At 41.4% G+C, this 24,884-nt stretch overlaps 1 protein-coding gene across 1 annotated transcript in view; it reads right to left on the reverse strand.

Moving 5' to 3' along the window:
• Positions 1 to 24,884, reverse strand: part of DNAH9 (dynein axonemal heavy chain 9) — a 386,382-nt gene that overhangs the window by 130,862 nt on the left and 230,636 nt on the right. The window contains exons 45-48 of the mRNA XM_033184520.1: positions 24,011 to 24,134; positions 10,344 to 10,486; positions 9,807 to 9,968; positions 9,380 to 9,613 (exon numbers count right to left, since the gene is read on the reverse strand). Of these exons, the coding sequence (XP_033040411.1) occupies positions 9,380 to 9,613; positions 9,807 to 9,968; positions 10,344 to 10,486; positions 24,011 to 24,134 (663 nt within the window). The remainder of the gene's footprint in view (positions 1 to 9,379; positions 9,614 to 9,806; positions 9,969 to 10,343; positions 10,487 to 24,010; positions 24,135 to 24,884) is intronic.

Consider the following 24,884-nt stretch of genomic DNA (forward strand, 5'->3'; position numbering starts at 1 on the left):
TCTTATATTCACGAGTTGAAAGGTTAATCTGTTTCCATCTCCCGTTGTTCAGCTGCAAAGAGTTATTTCTACAGGGACAAAGATGCAATTGTAAATCAAAATGATTGAGCGGCATAATCACTCCAGTCAGCAAACACACCAGTAACTTTTTGTTCCTTTTTAAATCTTGGGAGAGTTGAGAAAATTGAAGTGGCTTTTTTTTTTTGGTTGTTGTTTTGTTTTGTTGATTGCAGATATGGCTTATGACCTCAGGCCCAAGGTAAAAACCACCAGCACTGTGAATAGGAGCTTCACAGCTCTTAAACCATGACATGGAGTGACAGGAAGGTCCCATCAGTCAGAATTAGGGCTCCCCCAACCAAGCTTCAGAGGACGCATAACTCAGGTTCATTTTATGGTTCTTCTGCAATAGAATGGGAAGTTGAAATGGTTACTTTACATCTTTCTCTTCTCCCTTATTTAAAACATCCCAGCTATACTTTGGAGATCTCTTTATTTAGACACGGCCACACTTGGATGGGAAGGTTGAGAGGGAGCATGCCATAAATACAGAAGAGACCCTTTTCCTCAGCCCTGCTGGTCCCCTGAATCGGGACCATAGTAAATGGTGCTGACTGAGTGGGGTGACAATGCAGTGGTGGTGGGTGACCCTCCCTTCTTCAAGGAACCAGGCACATGACGCTAAAGAGAGCAGTCAGGCTTCCCACGATGTTTCTGCAGCGCTCCAGTCAGCTTGGGCATAAAACTGAGAAGGAACTAGAAGAACCGAAAAGGAGTGTTTTCCCTGCATTGCCTATGGGGGAGAACTCTCTTTCTTCAGGCAGCTCTAAGATTTGGGGAAAGATGGGATAGCATCACTGGTGCCAGAGAAGGAGAAGCAGCCCAGGGCAATCAGCAGCAATAACCACTCCACTGAGGGCTGGAGACTGTTACAGTTTGGATATCTGACCCTCCAAACCTCATGTTGAAATTTGATCCCCTATGTTGGAGGTGGGGACAAGTGGAAGATATTTGTGTCATGGAGGTGGGAGCATCATGAAGAGATGAATGCCCTTCCTGTGGGGGTGGGTGAGTGAGTTCTCACTTTATTAGTTCCCTTGAAAGCTGATTATTTTTAAAAAGCCTGGCATCTCCCTCCCCTCTCTCTCTTGCCTCCTCTCTTGCCATGTGATATCTGCACACATCAGCTCCACTTTCCCTTCCACCAAGGAAAGAAGCAGCTTGAGGCCTTCATCAGATGCAGATGTTGGTGCAGTGCTTTGTGTACAGCCTTCAGAACCATGAGCCAAATAAACCTCTTTTCTTTATAAATTGCCCAGCCTTAGGTATTCCTTTAGCACAACATAAACTGGACTAAAACAGAAACATAGAGATATTTTCCTGCTTACTCTGTGTCCATATAGTCATCCAACACTTTCTGATACGAATTTGCATTTCAAGGAAGCTTTCCTTTTAGATACAGATGTCCTACCTATGCCTGTAATGTTTGCCTGCCTAATAAATGTTCACTTTTATTCTGGTTACTTAGTTTAAGTTTCCTTTGGAGAACTCCCACTTCCAAATCCTTATAGTTTCACTGGGGCTTATTCCAGCTGTCATTTGATCCTGCCTTGCCCATTGAGAGTATCCAAGTCACAGAGATTCTTCAGCTATGGGAAAACCAAGATGTACAGAATATCATGCAAGTCTCTAGCTCCAGCCCTGTTCAAATTAAGCTCTATCTCTGACTTTTCTGTTATACGAACTAATTCATTCATTTTATTTTGTCGTTTTGCCTAAACCAACTTTAGTTGGATTTTCATTGGTTGCCATCAAAAAGGTCTTGATAACTACATCATGTAATCTCAAGATTTTCTCTTTCCTCTCTTTACTTTCCCTCCCATCCCTTCCCATCTTCCCTTCATTTTTAGTTTTTTCTCACTAAATGAATTTGAGTTAGAATTTTCAGTTACAACCAAAAGAATCTTAATGCGTCATCATGAATTATGAAACTTGCAACTTCAGGTAAGTTTGATGACCTGAGACTCTTTGAAAACCCCAAGATAAACGGAATGTAAGTTTCCAGATTGACAGATGTGTGGATGAAGTCCTAGATGCAGGCAATTGGCAATGACCTTCAGGTCTTTTATAAACATTTCTTCAATCCAACAACCCTCTCTTCCTCATGACTACACCTGAGTTAGATGTAGGTGCTGGGAGGACTGTGGTCTCTGAGCAATGCCAATGAGGGACAAGTGAAACCCAAGTCAGGAAAGGGGGACCTGGCAATGTCAGGAGAAAGGAAGCAATGACACCAGCGGTGAGACTTCAGCTGACACTGATGCAAAAACAGAAGATGCCACCTCCAGATCTGGTTGGACCAGCATTTGTCACCAGAGCCAGTGAGAACTGGAGGGGTCCGCCAGGATGTTTCGTCACACCTTTGGAAACCCAAGCCCACCAGAGAGAGAAGGAGGAAAAGACCCTCCAGAGGGAAACAGGCCTGTGGGAGAGTTTTAACTCTGAACTGACTGCCCCCCAAAGACTAAGTTTTTAACTTGATGTGACTACGTCACAATGCAATGCAAGATTAAACTCTTAAATGAATAAGATGGATCCAGAGCCATGTTGAATTCAGCTACAGAAAAATAAAGTTACATTTATGATCAGCTCTAAGAATGAAATTATAAGTCTAAAGTTTATGAACTTTGACCAGGTGTGGTGGCTCATGCCTGTAATCCCAGCACTTTGGAAGGCCCAGGCAGGAGGATCACCTGAGGCCAAGAGTTTGAGACCAGCCTGGCCAACATGGCGAGACCTACTAAAAATACAAAAATTAGCTGGGTGTGGTGGCACATGCCTGTAGTCCCAGCTACTTCAGAGGCTGAGGCATGAGAATCGTTTGAACCTGGGAGGCAGAGGTTGCAGTGAGCCGAGATCAGGCCACTACACTCCAGCCTGGGTGACAGAGCGAGACTCAGTCTCAAAAATACATGAATAAATAAATAAATAAGCAAGTAAGTAAGTAATTAAATAAGTTCCTGAACTTTACAATATAATTGTTAATTTTCGTCACTATTACAATTATCATTACTACTTCTAACACAATCATCATTGCTGAATAGATTTGTCTTTCATCTGAGCTGAGGCTATAACATTCATTTTGCCTCCTCCCACCAGATTACCCGCATCAAAACCTCTCATAATCAAGCAGTAGGATACCAACACAAAATAACTCAAGTCCTTAGCCTTATACCACTATTTTGATGGTACACTTTGGTCTTTTTATACCAAAGGAACAACTGCAGATTAAGAGTTTATTACAGAGATAGGAACCATAGATACCATTTTTACTAGAAGAATCATTACTATAACCATTGCTAAGTGTTTATGGAATGAATACCATGTGCACAATATTGCCGAGAATTATCCCCCATCCCCACTCTGAGCTCGCAGGTGATGTTGGGACTGATCAGTGTTAATTTGCCTCTCCACCCATCATCTATTCACCTATCCATTTATTCACCCATTTGTAGGGTGTTTGCCATGTGTCAGCTCCTGATGCTAAAAGATAAATGAATCCTGGTCTCTGCTCTTGAAGGACTAATAGCAGCAGAGCTTGATAGATGCAGGAGAGGAGACATAATTCAAGGATGGAACCAGAGAGAAGGGAATGCATAACTGCTCGGAGTTTAGAAAGGGTTTCTGGAGCAGCGGGGAACAAACTGTTCAGGTCTTGGAAGTGATGACAAGGTGGGGGTACATGTAAAGATACAGAGATGTGAACAAGTTGTAGAGTTTTGGGGGCACTGCAAGAGTACTGTTGGACTCTAGGGCACAGTGTGGTAGAACTGAGGAAGAAAAGGATGCAGAAATACGCAAGGGTAGTGCTGGTCTAGGATGCCACTAGCATACAGTCTGGGGAACTAAACAGAATGTTATTCACTCAGAAATTTATTCATTCAACAAATATTTAACGAGTGCCCACTCTGTTCGGGCACTATCTTTTATTTATTTTTTTTTTGAGACGGAGTTTCACTCTTGTTGCCCAGGCTGGAGTGCAATGGCGCAATCTCAGCTCACTGCAACCTCTGCCTCCCAGGTTCGAGTGATTCTCCTGCTGCAGCCTCCCAAGTAGCTGGGATTACAGGCACACGCCACTGTGCCTGGCTAATTTTTGTATTTTTGTAGAGACAAGATTTCACCGTGTTGGCCAGGCTCGTGTTGAACTCCTGACCTCAGGTGATCCACCCGCCTTGGACTCCCAAAGTGCTGGGATTACAGGTGTGAGCCACCATGCCCAGCCTCTGATTTATGTTCTAAATTGACCACTCTGGCTGCTCAGCTGAGAATAGACTACAGAGGGGGCAAGAGTAGAAGCAAATAAACTAGTTAGATGGGTCTTGTCGCTATGAAGGTAAAAGATATCCGTGACTCAGCAGCAGTGCTTTGAAGGGGGTGAGACAAGGTGGGATTCTGGGCATATTTTTAAGTCAGAGTCAATAGTGATCTTCTCATGGTTTAGGTATGGGTGTGAGAGTAAGAGGAGAGTAAGAAGAACCAAGGATGTGGATCACCTGAGGTCAGGAGTTCAAGACCAGCCTGACCAATATGATGGAACCCCGTCTCTACTGAAAATACAAAAATTAGCCAGGGGTGGTAGCGCATGCCTGTAATCCCAGCTACTTGGGAGGCTGAGGCAGGAGAATCACCTCAACCTGGAAGGTGGAGGTTGCAGTGAGCCGAGATCGTGCCATTGCACTCCAGCCTGGGTGATAGAGTGAAGCTCTGTCTCAAAAAAAAAAAAAAAAAAAAAAAAGAAGAAGGATAACCAAGGATGATCCCAAGAACTTTGGCCTGTGTGGGTAATATAGTTTGAATATACGTCCCTGAGAAATTCATGTCAAATTGTCAAATGTTGGAGGTGGGGCCTGGCGGGAGGTGACTGGAACATAGGGGTATAGGTCTCATGAATGGTTTAGCACCATCTCCTTGGTACTGTCCTTGTGAGAGTGAGTTCTTGTGAGATGTGGTCATTTAAAAGTGGGTGGCACCTCCTCTCCAACTCTTGGTCTTACTCTCATTCTCACCATGTAAGATGCTTAGTCCCCCTTCGCCTTCCTCTATCAGTAAAAGCTCCCTGAGGCTTTCACAGAAGCCGTGTAGATGCCAGTGTAATGCTTCCTGTACAGTCAGCAGAACTGTGAGTCAATTAAACTTCTTCTCTTTACAAATGACTCAGCCTCAGGTATTTTATAGCAATGCAAGAACGGCCTCACATAGTGGGTGATGCAAGAGGTAGTGGGTGCTGCTGGATTGAGAGTTCAGTTTGTTGAAATCATCCAGGTAAGAAGTATGTAAATGAAGACGTTGAAAGTAGGGACTTGGCTGGGCATGGTGACTCATACCTGTAATCCCAACACTTTGGGAAGCTGAGGCAGGGGGATCACTTGAGGTCAAGAGATCAAGACCATCCTGGCCAACATGGGGAAACCGCCGTCTCTACTAAAAATACAAAAATTAGCTGGGCATGGTGGCGGGTGCCTGTAGTCCCAGCTACTGGGGAGGCTGAGGCAGGAGAACCACTTGAACCCAGAAGGCGGAGGTTGCAGTGAGCCAAGATCATGCTGCTGTACTCCAGCCTGGGCGATACAGCCAGACTCTGTCAAAAAAAAAAAAAAAAAGAAAGAAAGAAAGAGAAAGAGAGAGAGAGAGAGAAAGAAAGAAAGAAAGAAAGAAAGAAAGAAAGAAAGAAAGAAAGAAAGAGAAAGAAAGAAAGAGAAAGAGAGAGAGAGAGAGAAAGAAAGAAAGAAAGAAAGAAAGAAAGAAAGAGAAAGAAAGAAAGAGAAAGAAAGAGAAAGAAAGAAGAAGAAAGAAAGAAAGAAAGAAAGAAAGAAAGAAAGAAAGAAAGAAAGAAAGAAAGAAAGAAGGACTTAACAGGACAGAATTGAGAGATATTTAGAAAACATAGAGAATTTATTAATTTTTAAATGTGGGAACTGAGGAAAGGGAAGAGTCTAAAATTAGCCCCCAGCTTCCGGCCTAGGGAACTGGATAGATAGAAGTATCATTCATTGAAGTAGAGAATATAACATAAGAAGGTCATTGTTGATGGTTTCAGATGCTGAATCTGATGCCAATGAGGCAGGCAGTTAGCAGGGAATCAGCATGATTACTTGCAGGCAACCAAAAGCAATGCAAACGAGGCCAAACAGGTTAGCACAAAGACCCACCCCCTAGTAGAAAGGAACTGTTACAACAGGCTTAACAATAAAGACAGATTGCACACATCCTGCTCTAGGCACAGAAAAGAATGTCACAAAGAAGAAACCAGCTGAAACTGGTTAAATCCAAGATGGCCAAAAACCTGACCAGCTGTCAACCCTTGGCTTCATTATGTCCCTATTACCATAAAATTTCCATGGGGAAACCTCCCACTCCCATCATGCGCCTGACACTATGATAGTTCCAGATTAACCATATTTAGTCAAGAAAAGTCCTGATTCAGGGAATTGCATGCCTATTTCCCAGAAAACTCTTCCCTTATTATAGAATATTTTGTGCCATCATTATGCTTTTCCATATAGTATGTGAGCCTTCCATGTTGAGCGTGGTTTGTTCTTCTTAGCATGCCGGCATTCCTCTCTTGAGTGTGTGCATAAAGCTTATATACTATCACTTTGGTCTTGCTTTCAAATTCTTTTGTGGGGCAAAGACAAGAACCTGTACTGGCTCCTGGCAAGACCAGGACTTGGGAGGATTCTCCACTGTGTGCAGCTAGAGCTGGAGTCACTGAATGGAATAGCCAGGCATCTCCTTGTTAAACAGAGATCACCTAAAACAGTAACACAGAAACTCTGCATTCTACAGTCTCTGCTCAAAGACCCAGGCTCTGTACAAAATAGAATACTGGGTTCTGCCCCATGAGAGGATCAAAGTACTCTTCCTATCCCTTACTTCCTGGCAACCATTCTTCACACAGATGGGCCAGCAATTCCCAGAGGATAAACAGATAGGAGGGAGAACAGGGCTGGTGGAGAATGTTGTGAGGGCATGATAGGTGGTGAAGAGAGGAAGGACAATGAGGAGGTGGAAGATGTTTTTAAAAATCTGGTAGTACTGCATTCTGAGATTGTATTCTATGCTCTTTGCTACAGATTCAGAGATTGAAACAAACAGAAAGTGATCAGGAGAAAAGATATTACCTTTCTATAGCAAAAGTAAACTCCTAGGACCTAGACTGGGATCTGTGTAGCTTACCCTGCCCTGAACTGGAATCCTAAGAAGGGGTTTTCATCATCATACAAAGGGAAAGACGGGGCATCACAGATAATTTGCACATGGCATTTGTTGGCAAACATTGAGTTTGAACTGATCCCACATTGCCTGAAGGTAAATAAAGAAGAAAAAAAGGTCTATATAAAACTACAGAGCAAAGAATGGAATAGCACGAAAAAAGAAGAAGAAGGAGAAGGAGAAGGTGAAGGGGAAGGAGAATAAGACAAAACTGAAAATGATCCATTACCAGACCTAGGAAAAACATGGAGGAACCTGTCTGGCATTATCAATAGGATAGTTTCTGTGAAACTGTAGCAGAAAAACAGGCCGAAATAAAAAAGCAATAGGATGCATTGAAAAAAGAAAAAGATAAAATGCGAAAGGGTTGTTAGGAAATTAAAAATTCAATGGCATAATTAAAGTCTTCATTGCAAAGTCTTCATTGCTTCTGCTTCAGAAGCAATATTACACACTATTAAATTAGTATTGGTGAGGGTGAACTTGAAAAGCTCTCCTACAGTGTAGAGAAAAAAAGCCAACGGGATGAAAGCAACACATGAGAACGTAATAGATACAGGGCACGGGGACCCCATCCAACTGACTATTGCTCCCAGAGGAGAGACCAGATCTGATGAGTGAAACCCTATCACAGAAGGACCATTTCCTGAGCAGAAGAAAGACTATGTGTATAGATTGCGAGGGCTCACTGCATCCCACTAAATGAACTTAAATCCTTTAGGTACATTTAATACTTCTGAATCAAGAAACTGAAGAGGGGCAAAAGGACAAGCCAAAAGGAGAAAGTTCAATAGAACAATTCCAAAGGCAAAATGAAAGGCTCAGATAACTACAGGAACATGTGATATCCAAGAATTAGGTGGATCACGATTTCAGTTTAATTGTGCAAATTCATGAAATTTCACCACCTTAATGAGAGGCTGGCTCTGCTGCTGAAGAAGAGAAAATAGAAAGGGGTCATCGAGGAGGCAGTATTTGATGGGCGTGAGCAGAGGCGAAGCAGCTGCAAGAGTTGGCCCCAACTCCCAAGGGAAGATGAGCAAATTGACTGAAATAAACCTGTTCCATTTGGAGGAGTAAACAGAAAAACAACAAGGACAGGATGACAGGGACCTTCTTTTCTTTCTTTCTTTCTTTCTTTCTTTCTTTCTTTCTTTCTTTCTTTCTTTCTTTCTTTCTTTCTTTCTTTTTCTTTCTTTCTTTCTTCTTTCTCTCTGTCTCTCTGTCTCTCTCTCTCTCTCTCTGTCACCCAGGCTGGAGTGCAGTGGCATGATCTTGGCTTACTGCAGTCTCTGCCTCCTGGGTTCAAGTGATTCTCCTGTCTCAGCCTCCTGAGTAGCTGGAACTACAGGGGCCTGCCACCATGCCCAGATGATTTTTGTATTTTTAGTAGAGATGGGGTTTCATCATGTTGGCCAGGATGGTCTCAATCTTTTGACCTCATGATCCACCTGCCTCGCCTCCCACAAAGCTAGGATTACTGGCGTTAGCCACCGCACCCGGCTGAAAGGCGCCTTCTTTCAATGGCCAACTACTCAGAGATAGATAACTACTTAGAGATGCATGAAATGAGACAGGATTTTTTGAAAAACTGAGGTTCCAATGGCTCTTTGACAAATAACGGAGTAAGACAAAACAAACAAAAATGGTATAACCCTGCAGCCATTTCCCATTTCCTTTCACCATTCATTTCTTTTGGTTTTGAGGATGGAAGGGAAGTGAACTGGAGAGGAAAAGGAAGAAATTGCAAAGAGGAAGAGGGAAGAGGTGCTTCAGGGGATTCCAGCAGCAATGAGAGGGGGCGGATCAGACCTGAGTGGGGGATATGCACTTCTGCTGGGGAACTCAGCCTGAACTTTTGGACTGTTTCTGGTGGTAAGGATAGTGTTACTATGGATAAGAATAAACTTGAAGAGCTCTCCTACAATGTAGAGAAAAAAGGGATGAAAGCAATACGTGAGAACATAATAGATACTGATGACATGGGAGTTCCTGGAAAACTATAAATATTTTTCAGATCTTGATTGTGATCCCTCCAGTTCACTGCAAAGGGCTGCTTCGGCTCCAAGTCCCCTGCAGGTGGAGGGAGTGGGACATTGCTCACCTGGGCGGAGGTGCTGTGCAGCTTCAGCAGCCCGTTCTCTAGCCGCTCGGTCTTGCACTTGAGCTCTTTTCTGTGCCTGTGCAACAAGCTCTGGTAGAGTCTGATGAACTCCAGAAAGGACTTGGGAGTTGTGTAGTTGTAGCGCTGCTCATTGCTCAGGTAAGACTGGGATGTTTGGTTGACACTTGTGTGGACAAAGGCCATGAACTTGCTAATTGACTGCTTTACTGTGGGCTAAAACCAAAGAGCAAGAAATGAAAAGATTATCTCATGTTGAAGATTAGAGGCAACTGCTCACCCCTCACCCCACCCATTCCTCCACCATGTGGAAACTTAGCTTGATCTTTAATCCTGACATCCTGGACATGGAGTTGGTTGTACCCTCATCTGGGAAGGACCCTTAGGAGTGTCTCCTTTTCCCTCTCACCTCAATGCCCTCTGTGTTCTGCAAGAAGCGGAGGCTGACAGACTCCAACGCTTGCTGAGGCCACTCGTGGAACCAGTGGATGGCTGTGCAGTTCACAATGGCTGGGAACTTCCTGCTGCGGACTCTTAGCTTGTTCCCCACAGGGGAGAAACAGAGAGTCACCTGAGAAGTCAGAAGGGTGGGGAGAACCAGGAAGGCATCAGAGAAATACTCACAGAGAGGCAGATATGGCCTTGGGTTCTCTAGCTCCTGGAAGATTGGGAAGCACATCCAACAGAGACAATATCTGTAAATGCTAGCCAGCCTCACCAGCCAAGAGATCAAAAATGCTGAGACTGCATGATCCACAAGGGATGCTGCTGCCCTTAAAGCAGATGAGAAGGGTGTCCTGGCAACTGTGCTCAGGCTGAGAAGGGTGCTGCACACTCACCACCCACTCTAGACAATCAATAAGAACAGTTATGCCCAAAATATCAATGGAAGCTCCCATGAATCATCTCGGGTCTCTGCCTGCCCCTGTCGGTAAATGCTCTTTACCTTCAGCTGTCGCTGGACCCGATCTATAAAGAACTTCCAACAGTTCTCTCTGTTGTCAACCAGACCCTGGCTCTTGACTTCATTCCTCACATTGCTTATGATGTTTTCGACTTCATCATCAGAGTAGAGATCTGGTATCTCCCCTGGGAAAAAAAGGAGCACAGATAGGCAGCCTTGGCATCTCACTAAATGATGCAATCAGACATGGGAAGTTATCCTACCTTAGGACACAGGTCAGTGGTTTTTAGGCCATGTACCAACTCTCTTGCTGGTGAAGCTGGACAGACACCACGTCTACTCCAAACCCAGGGCAGAAGAATGAGTATGTTAATGATTGGAACAGAGGGTAGGGTACCCTGTTGTCCTGGGGTAGACAGTTGGTAGCACAAGAACCTTCAACTGTCTTCTCTTCTTTTTCTCAAAGCATTTGTTTCCTAACTACTGTTTTGACCTTTTTGTATTGTGCCCTCCAGGAGTTTAATATTTAGCAGGAAACATGGCTAATAGGATCAAAAATAGCTACAAGACCCCCGGTAAAAAGGGCCATAACAAACATACAGATAGGTCCATATATTTAACAAGAGCAAGCTATCACTGTTTATGAGAGAAAACGGGGAGAAAGTAGAATGGCTTCATGGAATTTAGTACACGATAGGCAGCACGCCTTAAATCGACGGGGAAAAGATGAACTATTCAATATATGGTACTACATTAGGAAAACTGGGATCTGAAAAGATTATGGTTAGATCTTGATCTTTATTTTTATTCTTTTTTTTTTTTTTTGAGATAGAGTTTCGCTCTTGTTGCCCAGGCTGGAGTGCAGTGGTTCGATCTTGGCTCACTGCAACCTCTGCCTCACAGGTTCAAGTGATTCTCCTGCCTCAGCCTCCTGAGTAGCTGGGATTACAGGCATGCACCACCACGCCCAGCTAATTTTTTTGTATTTTTGTAGAGACAGGATTTCACCATGTTGGCCAGGCTGGTCTCGAACTCCCGACCTCAGGTGATCCACCCGCCTCGGCCTCCCAAAGTGCTGGGATTACAGGCATGAGCCACCGCGCCTGGCCAGATCTTGATCTTATACAGCACACTAGAGTAAATACCAACTGGATCAATTATTTAACTAAAAAAAGGCAGGAAAATAAGAGAAAAAATGGGGGAAATAATCTCTGAGGGGGAAGGATTTTCTAACTGTATCTGAACCAACCTATGTTAAAAGAAAAATAAATTTCACGAATGCATAAAAATTGACCAATCCGACTGCAGAAAAATAAAAATATTTCATGACGAAAATATCACTGGCAAAGTATAGCAATAAGAGCAAAATGCAAAGAATAAACTAAGAAAATATGTTATAGTAAAATGGTTAATCTTAATATGTAAAGAAATTCTCTACAAATAAAGAAAAAAATCAATAATTCAATGGATAGATGAGGTGAAGGATATGAAAAGAAAGTTCACGGTGAAGGAAATAAAAATTTTGGTTGAACATTAATAGATGCTTCACCTCGCTCATAATAACAGAAATATACATCAAAACTACACTTAGTTACTTTTTGTTTGTACAAATTAGGCTAATGAACAAGGACAGTCAATCTCACTCGTAATGAAAATGTATATTAAAACTACACCTTATTATTATTATTATTATTTTTTACAAGATTGGCAAAATATCTGAAAGTTAAATGAAAACACTGTATTAATGATGCAGTATGTGAAAGTAAAATTATATGCTTAATCTCCCTGATGAATAACAATTTTTAAAATCCCAACTAAATATGTATAAATTAGTATATGATGACCAAGTGTAAACCCTGTCCTGGAAATTCAAGGAGAAATACTAGAAAAAAACTATGAAAATAATTTACTACATTAATTGATTAACAAAGTAAAACAATATGACATTGAAATGGATGCATAAGGTTTCTAAAAACTGCTAGCAAACTAGGAATAAATGAGTTTTCTCTTTAATAATAGATATCACCCCCAAACCTATAGCAAACATACCTAATAGTAAAATAAAATATTCTCTTTCAAATCAAGAATATGACAAATATGACTGCTATGGTATTTTCTAGTCATCATTATATAGGAGGCTCCAAACTGTGCAAAAAGTGAAGAAAAAATAAAATAAAATGTATAAGGATAGTTAAGGATGTAATAAAACTGTTACTGTTCAAAATCTAATTTTCTACATAGAAAATCTAAGAGAATATTCATGTAAACAACCAGAACTCATAAGAGCATTTAACAACAAGCTTGTTGGATAGAAAATTAATACTGGAAATTAAATCACATTTTGTACCCAGCAAAAACAAATTGTTAATTGAAAAGTTATCAATTAAAACACCAAAAACACCCCTCACAAAGCAGGTAAGTAATAAATATACAAAGGGACGAGCTAGATCTTCATGTGAAAGCTACAGCATACTATTGAAGGGAATAAATGAAACCAGAAATAAATGGAGAGAAATACTGAGTTCATGGAGGGATGATGAGGTATCACCACTTTCCTAAAAATGCAATTTCAATAAGAAATCAAATGGGTTTCTTTCTTAATTCTGACAAATATTTCCTAAAATTGATATGGAAAAGCAAAGGATGAAAAATGGCATTGTTGAGAAAGAACCAGAAAGAGTGATTTGTTCCACCGGAAATCAAGTCTCCTTATGAAGCTATCTTAGTTAAAACAATGTGAAATTGACACCGGGGTGAATAAATAGAACAATGAGTAAAACACCTAGAAATTGATCCAGATATAAACAGGAAATTGATATGAAAACTCAGGAGGCAGGGACTTTGGGAGGCCAAGGCAGGCAGATCACGAGGTCAGGAGTTCCAGACCAGCTTGGCCAATATAGTGAAACCCTATCTCTACTAAAAATGCAAAAATTAGCTGGTCGTGGTGGTAGGCGCCTGTAGTCTCAGCTACTCAGGAGGCTGAGGCAGGAGAATCGCTTGAACCCAGGAGGCGGAGGTTGCAGTGAGCCAAGATTGTGCCACTGTATTCCAGGCTGGGCTACAGAGAGAGACTCTGTCTCAAAAAAAAAAAAAAAAAAAAAAATCAGGAGGCAGACAAGGGCTGGACTAATTAATAAGTTATGTTAAGACAATTCAATTCAATATTGATATAAAAATATAATTAGATTACTATATAAAAGTAATTTCCAGGTGAATAAAGACATACATATGAAAAGTAAAACAGTGATAATTAAAAAACCACAGGCAATTATTTTCATGGCATTGGGATAAAACAACATTTGTGAAACAGAGCACAAAAAGCACAGAAAAAAGACGATTACAATATTAAAACTTAATTGGCACAACAAAAGTCAGATATAGACTTCCAAAATAGATTTACACACAAAAAAATCTAAATATCAAAAATATGTAACGAATGTCTGAAATTCATAAGGAAAAGACAAAAAGCAAAAGATCCAAAGTGCAAACTGTATAAATAGGCAACACATAGAAGAGAAGCAGTAAGGCCAGGCACGGTGGCTCATGCCTGTAATCCCAGCACTTTGGGAGGCCGAGGCGGGTGGATCATCTGAGGTCGGGAGTTCAAGACCAGCCTGACCAATATGGAGAAATCCAGTCTCTACTAAAAATACAAAAAATTAGCCAAGCAAGGTGGTGCATGCCTGTAATCCCAGCTACTCAGGAGGCTGAAGCAGGAGAATCACTTGAACCTGGGAGGCGGAAGTTGCAGTGAGCCAAGATCGCGCCATTGCACTCCAGCCTGGGCAACAAGAAACTCCGTATCAAAAAAAAAAACAAAAAAAAAAAACAAAAAAAAAAAGAGAAGAAGAGAAGCAGTAAGAGCCAATAAACACTTGAAATGATGCTCAGTGTCACCAGTGAAAAGGGAAAAGAAAATAATGGGATTTAATTTCATGCTTAGTGGCAAAAATTAATATGTCAGCTAAGCCAAATATTGGTGAGGTTAGACAGAAACAGGTGTTCATGCACTACTGGCCAGAGATAAGTTTATGACTACTATGGAGAGCAATTTGGCACTTTTTGGTAAAGTTGAAATGTACACATCAGATAAACTAGTAATCTAGGTATTGGACACCTTTTGGAAAGAAACTCTTGCAGATGCACAATAAAATTTTCTATTTTGCATCATTATTCATAATTACACAAGTGTTTGTTTTATTGTTTTTAGTATGTCCAAATTATTTTGTAAGGAAATAGGAAATATAAAAAAACACAACGGGAAAATGTGAAAACCGTAAATTTTATTCTTTTGAGAATTTTGTCTGGGGAAGGTTCTAGGATTGTTGTTTGGCTGTCACTTCAAGTCAAAGAAAATTAATTTAAAAACGTTCAGGATGGAGATAATGGGCTATGTTTGAAAGTGGAGAAGAGGGAGAGTCAGAAATTGAAAGAAAAGATGGAATAGAGAAAAATTCTGAATTAGGAGCTAGGGGTGGGCTCCTAGCTCAGACGAAAAGTTGGCCTCGGAAAGGAGGAATGGTAATACTGGAGGAAAAGAGAAAACTGCAAAATAATAATAATAATAATAATAATGGAGACAGACTGTGAGGTATAAAGTAGCTGTGAGGTCCAAACTAAATGACATCAGTTTTCTCAATGAAAAGGATGAGATTGGGGGAGGTAAGAATGAAGGAAATACTATAGCTAAAAAGTTGCAAACACTGGATATGATGTCAAGGTGAATGTGGTTCACTCCAGAAAAGCAATGGGTATCAGAAAAGCAAAATGTTCCCATTTCTAGAAGAAGTCTTTAGGTAGCTGTTGAAGTTATCTGGGACTGGAATCATACACAAGCTCTTCTTTAATGCGGTCTATTTTTCACCAACATGACGCTTTTGTAAAAAAATTTTTTTAAAGCTGTTCACACATGCTTTTTCCTTCTTCTGTAACTGACAGAAATGTTAGCATCACTGGAGTGTTAGCAATGAAAGAAGCCATTGGGACCATCTTACATCCCACCTTCTTTTTTCTTTTTATTTATTTATTTTAAGACAGAATGTTGCTCTGTCACCAGGCTGGAGTGATCTTGGCTCACTGCAACCTCCGCCTCCCAGGTTCAAGCAATTCTCCTGCCTCAGCCTCCCAAGTAGCTGGAGTCCCAGCTACTACAGGCGCACGCCACCATACCCAGCTAATTTTTGTATTTTTAGTAGAAATGGGGTTTCACCACGTTGGCCAAGATGGTCTTGATCTCCTGACCTTGTGATCTGCCTGCCTTGGCCTCCCAAAGTGCTGGGATTATAGGTGTGAGCCACAGTTCCCTGCCCATCCCACTTTCTTATGGACTTTGGTGAGGTGCTCAAAGTGAGTGGTCTGGCAAAAATGATCAGTAATAATCAAGAGTGTGAGTAATTGTGATTGTATCAGTCATTGAAGCTGCTGTACTTTCTTGAACGACTGTATCTGGAAGAAACTCAAGGCAACTTTCCAACAAATTATGGCCTTCATGGTTTGACAGCACTAAACCAATTAGGAGTCTACTAAGAGTTTCATACTAATTAGCTTTAATCATTTAAAAGGTTAAAATAAAAAAATGAATTATCATGAAAGTGATCATTTACCGTTTTCCCTTAATTGTACCAACTTATTTAATTTCTATTCTTTGAGATAGTTAATGGCATGCATATAAAATTCCCATACTATAATTTGTCAAAGTCAAGATCTTACTAATAGAATGACTCATTTCAGCCTCTTCTGATAAAAATAGGAGTGAAAGAAAACAGGTAAAAAAATAAAATGATATTTAGCATGTGTTGAAAGTTTAAATAATATTTAATGAAATGTGGAAATTATGTGAAGTTCAATTTTTACTGTTCATAAATAAGCTTTAATTGACCATAGCCAGGATCATTAGGTATTATCTGTCTCATGCGTGTCCACGTGAAAAGCCCACCAAACAGGCTTTGTGTGAGCAACAAGGCTGTTTATTTCACCTGGGTGCAGGCGGGCTGAGTCCGAAAAGAGAGTCAGCAAAGGGTGATGGGATTATCATTAGTTCTTATAGGTTTTGGGATAGGCAGTGGAATTAAGAGCAACGTTTTGGGGGCAGGGGGTGGATCTTTCAAAGTACATTCTCAAGGGTGGGGAGAATTACAAAGAATCTTCTGAAGGGTGGGGAAGATTATAAAAAACCTTCTTAAGGGTGGGAGAGATTACAAAGTACATTGATCTTTGTAAGGGTGGGGCAGAAACAAATCACAATGGTGGATTGTCATCAGTTAAGACTATTTTCACTTCTTTGGTGGATCTTCAGTTTCTTCAGGCCATCTGGATGCATACGTGCAGGTCACAGGGGATATGATGGCTTAGCTTGGGCTCAGAGGCCTGACATTATCTATGGCTATTTTTGCCCTACAAAGACAGAGCTGAGTACTTGTGACAGAGGCTGTGTGATCTGCAAAGTCTAAAATGTTTACTTCCTGACACTTTATAGAAGAAATTTGCTGACCCTGGTTTATTAATACTCTTAATTCCAAGATGTTGAAAGCACCTGGGCCACTTAGAGACATTTTCCATACCATATGATGGTGGTATTTGTCACAGGATCCCTAGAACCTGTAAGAAGAAGACCATTGGATGGAATATCTGGGGATAAACATCTCTGAATTGGGAACAAAAATTTGCGTTTTCACATTTGTTCCTATAGTGCCACTTGACAATATTCTCATCACTTGTTCTGTGATGTAGGTAATCATGCTGAAAGCAGGAAACCGAACTGCCAGAGGGGATTCTGTGATGTGAACAGGGGCAGAGGCTATTTAAATATTTGAGAAGTTTCCTCCTGAGACCTAAAGTTGGGAAACGCTATTTCTAACTCCAAGTAGTTTCAGGCTTCATGCGTACTTGGAATTAGAAATAGTATGGAAATATTCTAATATTTTGGAAGCCAGACTAATCACCATCTTCTGTATGTTAGTACAGGACTCCTTAAAGACCCCAACTGCTTTTCAGGAAAGAGATCCTGATCATTTAACATGGATTAGTTAGTTGGACCTTGGAGATAAAAAGGGTAAAGCTAAGGGTTAGATTCCCCACTTCATACAGGTGTAAGGACTTCGACCCTATCTAGGCCTGGTAGTTTAAAAAAACATTTCCCTATTCTTAAAGGAGAAAAAGCAAGGGAGGGTGGAGGCTATTTCAGTACCCTGTCCCTCTCTCTTCACTGCTGGAAAACTTTCCAAAGCAACTGTCCAATAGTCATATTTAACATATGAGATGGCACATCATTCTCATGCTGTTACCTACTTTACTTAAAGAAGTACCTCCTGAATGTCAATTATGGGCCGGGTGATGTATTAAGAGCTGACAATCTAAATGATGAAAAACCAGACTCTGCACAGAGTAATAGCTGTCAGGCCTCTGAGCCCAAGCTAAGCCATCCTATCCTCAGTGACCTGCACGTATACTTCCAGATGGCCTAAAGCAACTGAAGATCCACAGAAGTGAAAATAGCCTAAACTGATGACAATCCACCATTGTGATTTGTTTCTGCTCCACCCTAACCGATCAATGTACTTTGTAATCTTCCCCACCCTTAAGAAGGTTCTTTGTAATTCTCCCCACCCTTGACAACTTACTTTGTGAGATCCACCCCCTGCCCCCAAAACTCCACCGCCTATTCCCAAACCTATAAGAACTAATGATAATTCCACTGCCCTTTGCTGACTCCTTTTTCGGACTCAGCCCACCTGCACCCAGGTGAAATAAACAGCCATGTTGCTCACACAAAGCCTGTTTGGTGATCTCTTCACATGGATACATGAAACAATAGTTACATCAGTGTTATTTTATTTCCTAAACTGGGAAGTAGGCATTTAATCCTTCTTCTTTTTTTTTTTTTTTTGTATTTCTGGATTGTTTAATAATGTAAATTAATCAACAACAAACACAATGGTCTCTACCTTTCAGAAATTTACAATCTCGTTTCAATACAGTGGTGGTACGTGCAGCTATTGAGTGCTGTAGGAACATGGGGAAACTCGTTCCTAAGACCGACAGTGGATCTGTCTCTAGATTTTCTAGAGAGGGAACACCCAAGGTAAGTATTCTACTGTGGGTGGAAGTTAATCCAGACAAATAAGGACTTGAGGTTCAAAAGGAACAGCCTAAGTGATTAATGATGTCAGGAAGTAGCGCAACATGTTACCTTAAGGAATTAGGAATCACTAGATCACAATGTGGGAAGTGAGACTAGCAAGGAAGGAAGGAAACCAGACAAAGAAGCTTGGAATTCATTCTGCAACCAGTTGGGAACTAATAAAAAAAAATTATAGTGGTTTCTTTCTTTTTTTTTTTTTCTTTGTTTTGAGACGTGGTCTTGCTCTGTCACCTGGGCTAGAGTTCAATGGCACAGTCACAACTCATTGCAGCCTCGACCTCCTGGGCACAAGCGATCTTCCCACCTTAGCCTCCCGAGTTGCTGGGACCTGAGGTGCTCTCCATCAAGCCCCGATCCTCTTTGTACTTTTCATAGAGATCGGGTTTTGTCGTGTTGTTGCCCAGGCTGGCCTTGAACTCTGGGGCTCAAGTGACCCACCCGTCTTGGCCTCCCAAAGTGCTGGGATTACAGGTGTAAACCACTGCTCCTGGCCAGGAATTATAGTTGAGATAGACCCTTTTGAAAGCAGTGAGGAGAATGGATTGGAGTGGGGATAGCATGGGAAGTAGAGAGACAAGTTAAGGATTGTTGGCATTTGTCAAGGCAAAAGAAGGCAAAACCAGTGGTAGTGAGGATAGAGAAGATACGGATTCAGAAATAGATAAGGGGAAAATTGGTGGCAATGGATTATCTCTTGGATATAGGTGGTAAGGAAGAGGTTAGCAATGTAGGGAATCCACAGAACCAAAGTCTCTTGAGTAACTTGTATAGGACTTCGGTTCCACAAGAAGAAAAAAAAAACAGTTCATTACCACAAAACGAAAAGAAAAGTCTGATTGTTCATGCTTCTTTTTGCATTGCTCTTTGGGAGTTTCTGTTTTGCAGCTGGAGAACCAAACCGGTCCTGGTTTAAAGTTCCACTGTCTGTAGTGTGAGGGCACATGCGGTGAGCAGATCTAATGAGTCCACTAAGTATGTCTTAGAGGATCAGTGCATGCTTGATGGTTGCTCTTTTGCCCCAACTTTATTGTTGTTTTTTTTTTTCTTTCTAGGGAAACTGGGCCACCATTCAATTTATTTAACAGCATAGATGGCTCCTCAGGAAGTCCAGTTCCAGATGCCACCAGAGGAGAACAATCCAATGCCAAGGCTGTTATAAACATTTCTGGGCTCTGCATTCTCATAGGATGTGTGTTGAACATAACATACCAACCCTGGCTCTAATCTTAAAGCACCTGGAACATGAGGTGAATCTTTTTACGTTCTAGATCCTAAGAGGAGATTTGGCCCACAGATATATAAAAAAAACAGTTCAGTTTAGAGATGAAGAAGAATATGACTTTAGAAGAGAGGGACCCCATTGGTTATAAACTCTTCTACGAGACTGCACAGAGGCTACATGTTATCCATCTTTGAGCACAGTACCTAGTGACTGAGCATGCGCTCTTAGTAAATGATTATTGAATATATGAATACATAGAAAGTCATCTAGCCTGGGACAGGAAAATGAATTATAATTTTGAATAAAACAATTCAGCCTTTTGGAAAGCAAAAGGAAAATCCTAACATAACATAGGATTCCAAAGTAAAATAAAATATAAAATCTGTCATAGCTAGGGGTGGAAGAAACATCACACTTGGAGCTGACTAGGTTTTCTTAGCTGGCTAGTGCTAACTGGCAGGGGCACCAGAGTAAAATGGGCCTTCTGGAAGGCTGGAAAGCTGGAGGAAGAGGTGTGTTCCTGGAAAGCCATGGGATAATTCTGATTATTTTCCCTCTAAATTTAGAGTGGGGTCTTGCTGATGCTGAGTTTGAGTCAAGGTTGAAGAGGACAAGTTTTGTAAGAATTCCTTAAAGGCCTGGGTTTGATGATCAGTGCACATTCCTCAGGAATTATTATAACAGGTCAATAAGAACATAGCAAGTAATGAACCTTTCAGATCCAGCAAGGACTCACATTTCATGCACAGTGTCACCAGCAGTTGTATGACCCCTATCAAGGACCCCAGCAGCCAAGGGAAGTGACTCAAATATGTGTTTCATCTGCTCTTACCCTGGGAAGCCACTCTACTTCTTATACAGTTATATATCTTTTGCTAATTAAACCAGGAACCTAATTTAATACTTTTGCTTTGTGTGTAAGATTTCTTCATGTCCATCTATAACTCATCTGAGATACAATGGGCATAAAGATGGGTTCTGAAATGCTATAGTTGGTGTCAGAAGTGGGATTCACAAGCCAAATTACTATCATGGTTTGATTTTAGAAATGGTGCCAGGAAAACAAGAAATGAAATGGTGAGATAAAGAAGTGTGAGAGGAAACTCAGCCCAGGGTATGAGATCATTGGTTTTCTGAGGGAGATGTTTTTGGGAGAGAATTGCATTCACTATACCTTTATATCCAACCTTGTAGGACTTGTACATAGCTACAGAGGGATCAGTTAATTGCAAGGTAGTCTAAGTTATGGTTTCCTAGTCCCTACTGTGTTATCCAAGGGTGGAGTCATTGCATAACCCCACAAAATTGAAAAAGTTGGGAGATAATGAGGTTCTGAGTCATCTCTGCAGCTTTGGCAGAACTGGCAATCAGTTACTTTCTGGCCAGAAATTACTTATTGGATAGGGAATGTTAGAACCAAGATATACTCTAATTCTCCCTGTTGAAAAGGTTAAGAAAAAAAGGGGGTGGGTTAGAAGACAAAAGTGTTCATCTTAACTGTATCTCCACTTGAATATGTATACACAAATCTTACCTTTTTTTTTTCTTAAAGAATATATAGAAGCCTTAAAATGGGGCCTAAAACTCCATGATTTTGGAGCTGGCTGATTGCATTTTTACTGAGAGGGCTTTAGATATTCATTTGCACTTGAAAAAAAGCTGTCTTCTAAATGAAAAATTATCAATACTTAATTGACGAATAAAATTTCAATTGGTGAAAATGTAACAACTTTGTGTCTCAGATATTATTTTAGGAAAAGGTGACCTGGCTGGATTATAGCCAATTGAAATACAATAGTGTGAGGCTGGCAACACGCCCGACATCTCTAAAGCTGTATTCTCTCAGGCTGATTTAGAAAGTAGGCTTCAGGGTAGCTTTGGGGTAGGAGGGAAGTTGGATCCCTCTCTCATTATTTAGTAGAATAATAAAAGATGAGGCTATGTTGTAGATTAAATACTATTGTACAAGGTGATGAGATGTGAGAGATTGCATTTAAGAAAGGAAAAAATGGTGGCATTGGAGGAGAAAAGGTGCAAGAGTTGGTAGGCAAACTCTCTGATATAAAGCTAACTTGAACAGGGCAGGGAGGGAAGGAAATGAGGGTGGTATTAGTGCAATGCTAGCAGCCAGCACAGTAAGGAAACCTGGGACACCCATCTCACCTGAAAGAAGCCAAAGGTTGCTCACAATGCCTGCTAGTACATGCTCTGGACCAGGGACCAGTGACTCTTCATGAAAATGACAGCAAGATGGCATGGGGTGCAATGCCACAAAATATGAAGCAGACAATGATTCCAAAGCCGGGAACTTCCTGGAGGTTGTCAGGAACTATCCTAAAATACATTACTTAAAATATATAGTAGACTATATACTACTGTATCTAGATATACTAGATAGACTACAGAGAAAGGTACTTGTGACTATGGTCCTTGGACTTTGTAAACTAAAGAGTATTTAATTAGAGCCAGGGAATGGAGTGTGGAGAGAGAGAGACAGGCTTTTAAGATGCTGGAAGTCTGAAGGCAGAAATTTTGTTCAGGAACATTTATACACTGACTGTTTTCTCAATTGAGATGAAGAGGTGGTTTTTGTAGATGCTGCATACGTTTTAACAGCCAGGAAAGCATATTCTTTCTTTAATATAAACACAAACATATTTATATAAATGCATAATTTATGCATTACATTATCTCATATTCTTGGATGTATATATAATTTTTTGTTTTTTTTGAGACAGAATCTCGCTCAGTCACCCAGACTGGAGTACAATGGCCCAATCTCAACTCACTGCAACCTCCACCTTCCCGGTTCAAGCAATTCTCCTGCATCAGCCTCCCAAGTAGCTAGGATTACAGGCCTTTTGCAGTCTCAGTCCTGCGCTTGGATCTGAAGAGCACTGGAGATATTGGCTCTGAGCAGGACACAGCATATCTGTAACAGTGTTGAGGAACAATATAACTTTGAGGGAAGATGCTTATTGCCAGATTAGTGGGATTTCTCCAAATATGAAAGACTTCGTTCTAGGTAGAGACAAGATATGAAATATATGAAATATGAAAAGCAATGATGGGTAAGACAGATAAACCAGGTCATACCCATTCTGGAATGATGGACAGCTGAGGTTGGAGTGATGAGATTGAAAGGAGGAATAGCCAGACGAACGTTGGATCAACAGCAGGGATGTGACCACCAGGTTCCACTACCAGTTATCTGTGTCCTCTGTATCTCTGGTTGGGGGCATGAGAGTTTGTAAAGTAATTATGGTAGACCTGTCACTGCCCTGGATAAGAGAGAAGGGGAGACAGACCCAATTTACATAGAGGGAGTAGGCCAGAGGATGGGATCCACCATACTGATCTCTTCTCTCTGCCTCTTCATTTTTAAAATCTTTTTCTTTTTTCTTTTTTTTAATTGAGATGGAATCTCATTCTGTTGCCCAGGCTGGAGTGCAGTGGCATAATCTCAGCTCACTGCAACCTTCGCCTTCCTGGTTCAAGCAATTCTCCTGCCTCAGCCTCCCAAGTAGCTGGGACTACAGGTGCCCACCACCATGCACAGCTAATATTTGTATTTTTAGTAGAGACGGGGTTTTGCCATGTTGGCCAGGATGGTCTCAATCTCTTGACCAGGTGATCTGCCACCTTGGCCTCTCAAAGTGCTGGGATTACAGGCCTGAGTTTTCTTTGTAGGGGATTGTTGGCATAAGTACTGAATTCCTAATTAAAGAAGGACAACAAAAGAGCAAGCATTGAGCTTTCCACTGAAGTCCTGTCTTGCACAGACAGTGTCACAGGGCACTTCACACCCCCTGTCAAGTTTTTTGGGGACCAAGGAAAACTATGTGGAGCTTCCACTTTGCTCGAATGAGATTGTAAATCACTAGTTAATTACATTGGTAACCTCATCTTGCCCTACCATGTAAGTTTTATGCATGCATGCTCTCTTCTTGTGTATCTTCCTGCCAATGCCTGAGCTTCCTCAAGTACTACACACATTCTAGTTTCTCTTTGATTTGGAGACCGAGAGGGAACAGCACCTACTCTCTGCACCCAGCACATCACCAAGCTCTTCACCCCTTCTTCTTGCCATAATCGGATCTAGTCCCACTAAGAGAGCCCCATGATTACTGTCTGTTTTGCAACGAAATAAGAATGAAAGAGCCAGGACAGCAGGCCCAGCATCAATGCTGAGAAGGGACTCGATGAACCAGTCCTTGGCTGTATCAATTTTCTTCCTCATTCCTATGACCTTGCTCTTCTGACTCTGGACCAAATCTTCACCTTTGTATAATTCTGATTCCAGGGGGAATTTATCAGTGACACTGAGTGCAAGGAATCTCTTACCAGATGCCAAAAGATCATTGATGAGCACAAGGAACCTCTCATCAGCCACTTGGGCATCAGTCATGAGGAACACTGTGTTGAGATTCTTCACTCCGGCTTTCAGACACAGGCTAGCCAGGTCCATCTGTAGAAACAGTCAATATCAGAAATCTCCGAAAAGAAGGCCTCCTTGAAAGAGAACTTCAACCCATTCTTTAGAAATAGAACCATTTTCTTCTCTGCTTGAATGGGAATTAAAGCAAGGTGACAACGGGAAGCTGGGGGAGTGCTATCTTGCACTGATGGGCAGGAAACTATGCCTCATTCCCAGGCTTTGGTGCCAATAAAGGTGGGCAAGAGAAACTACATATTGATGGCCTCTAATTCATACAACTGTGGTAGCTCCCGTACCTCTCTTAGGTTGATTTAGAAATTAGGCTTTAGGGTAAAGCTTCTGGAGCTCCTGCTCTGTGCAAAGAGGTTACAGCTTTCCAAAGCCCACAGGTGATCCTCTATTTATCTCTCTTACTTATGTCCTCATACAAGTGAATGACCTGCTCCTGAAGGCAAGCCATTGCTCTTGGTCTTAACTGAGAGTGATGTGCTTGGGGCTACCAGCATGGGGGATGAATATATCTTATGTTAGCAGGATCTTGTGTTCTTTTTTTTTTTTGAGATGGATTCTCGCTCTGTCACCCAGGCTGGAGTGAAGTGGCGTGATCTTGGCTCATTGCAACCTCCGCCTCCCAGGTTCAGGGTATTCTCCTTCCTCAGCCTCCAAGTAGCTGGGTCTACAGGTGCATGCCACCATGCCCGGCTAACTTTTCATATTTTGGTTGTAGAGATGGGGTTTCACTATGTTAGCCAGGATGGTCTGGATCTCTTGACCTTGTGA

This window comes from Trachypithecus francoisi, unplaced genomic scaffold (genome assembly GCF_009764315.1).
Source record: "Trachypithecus francoisi isolate TF-2019V2 unplaced genomic scaffold, Tfra_2.0 Lachesis_group20, whole genome shotgun sequence".
Classification (NCBI taxonomy): domain Eukaryota; kingdom Metazoa; phylum Chordata; class Mammalia; order Primates; family Cercopithecidae; genus Trachypithecus; species Trachypithecus francoisi.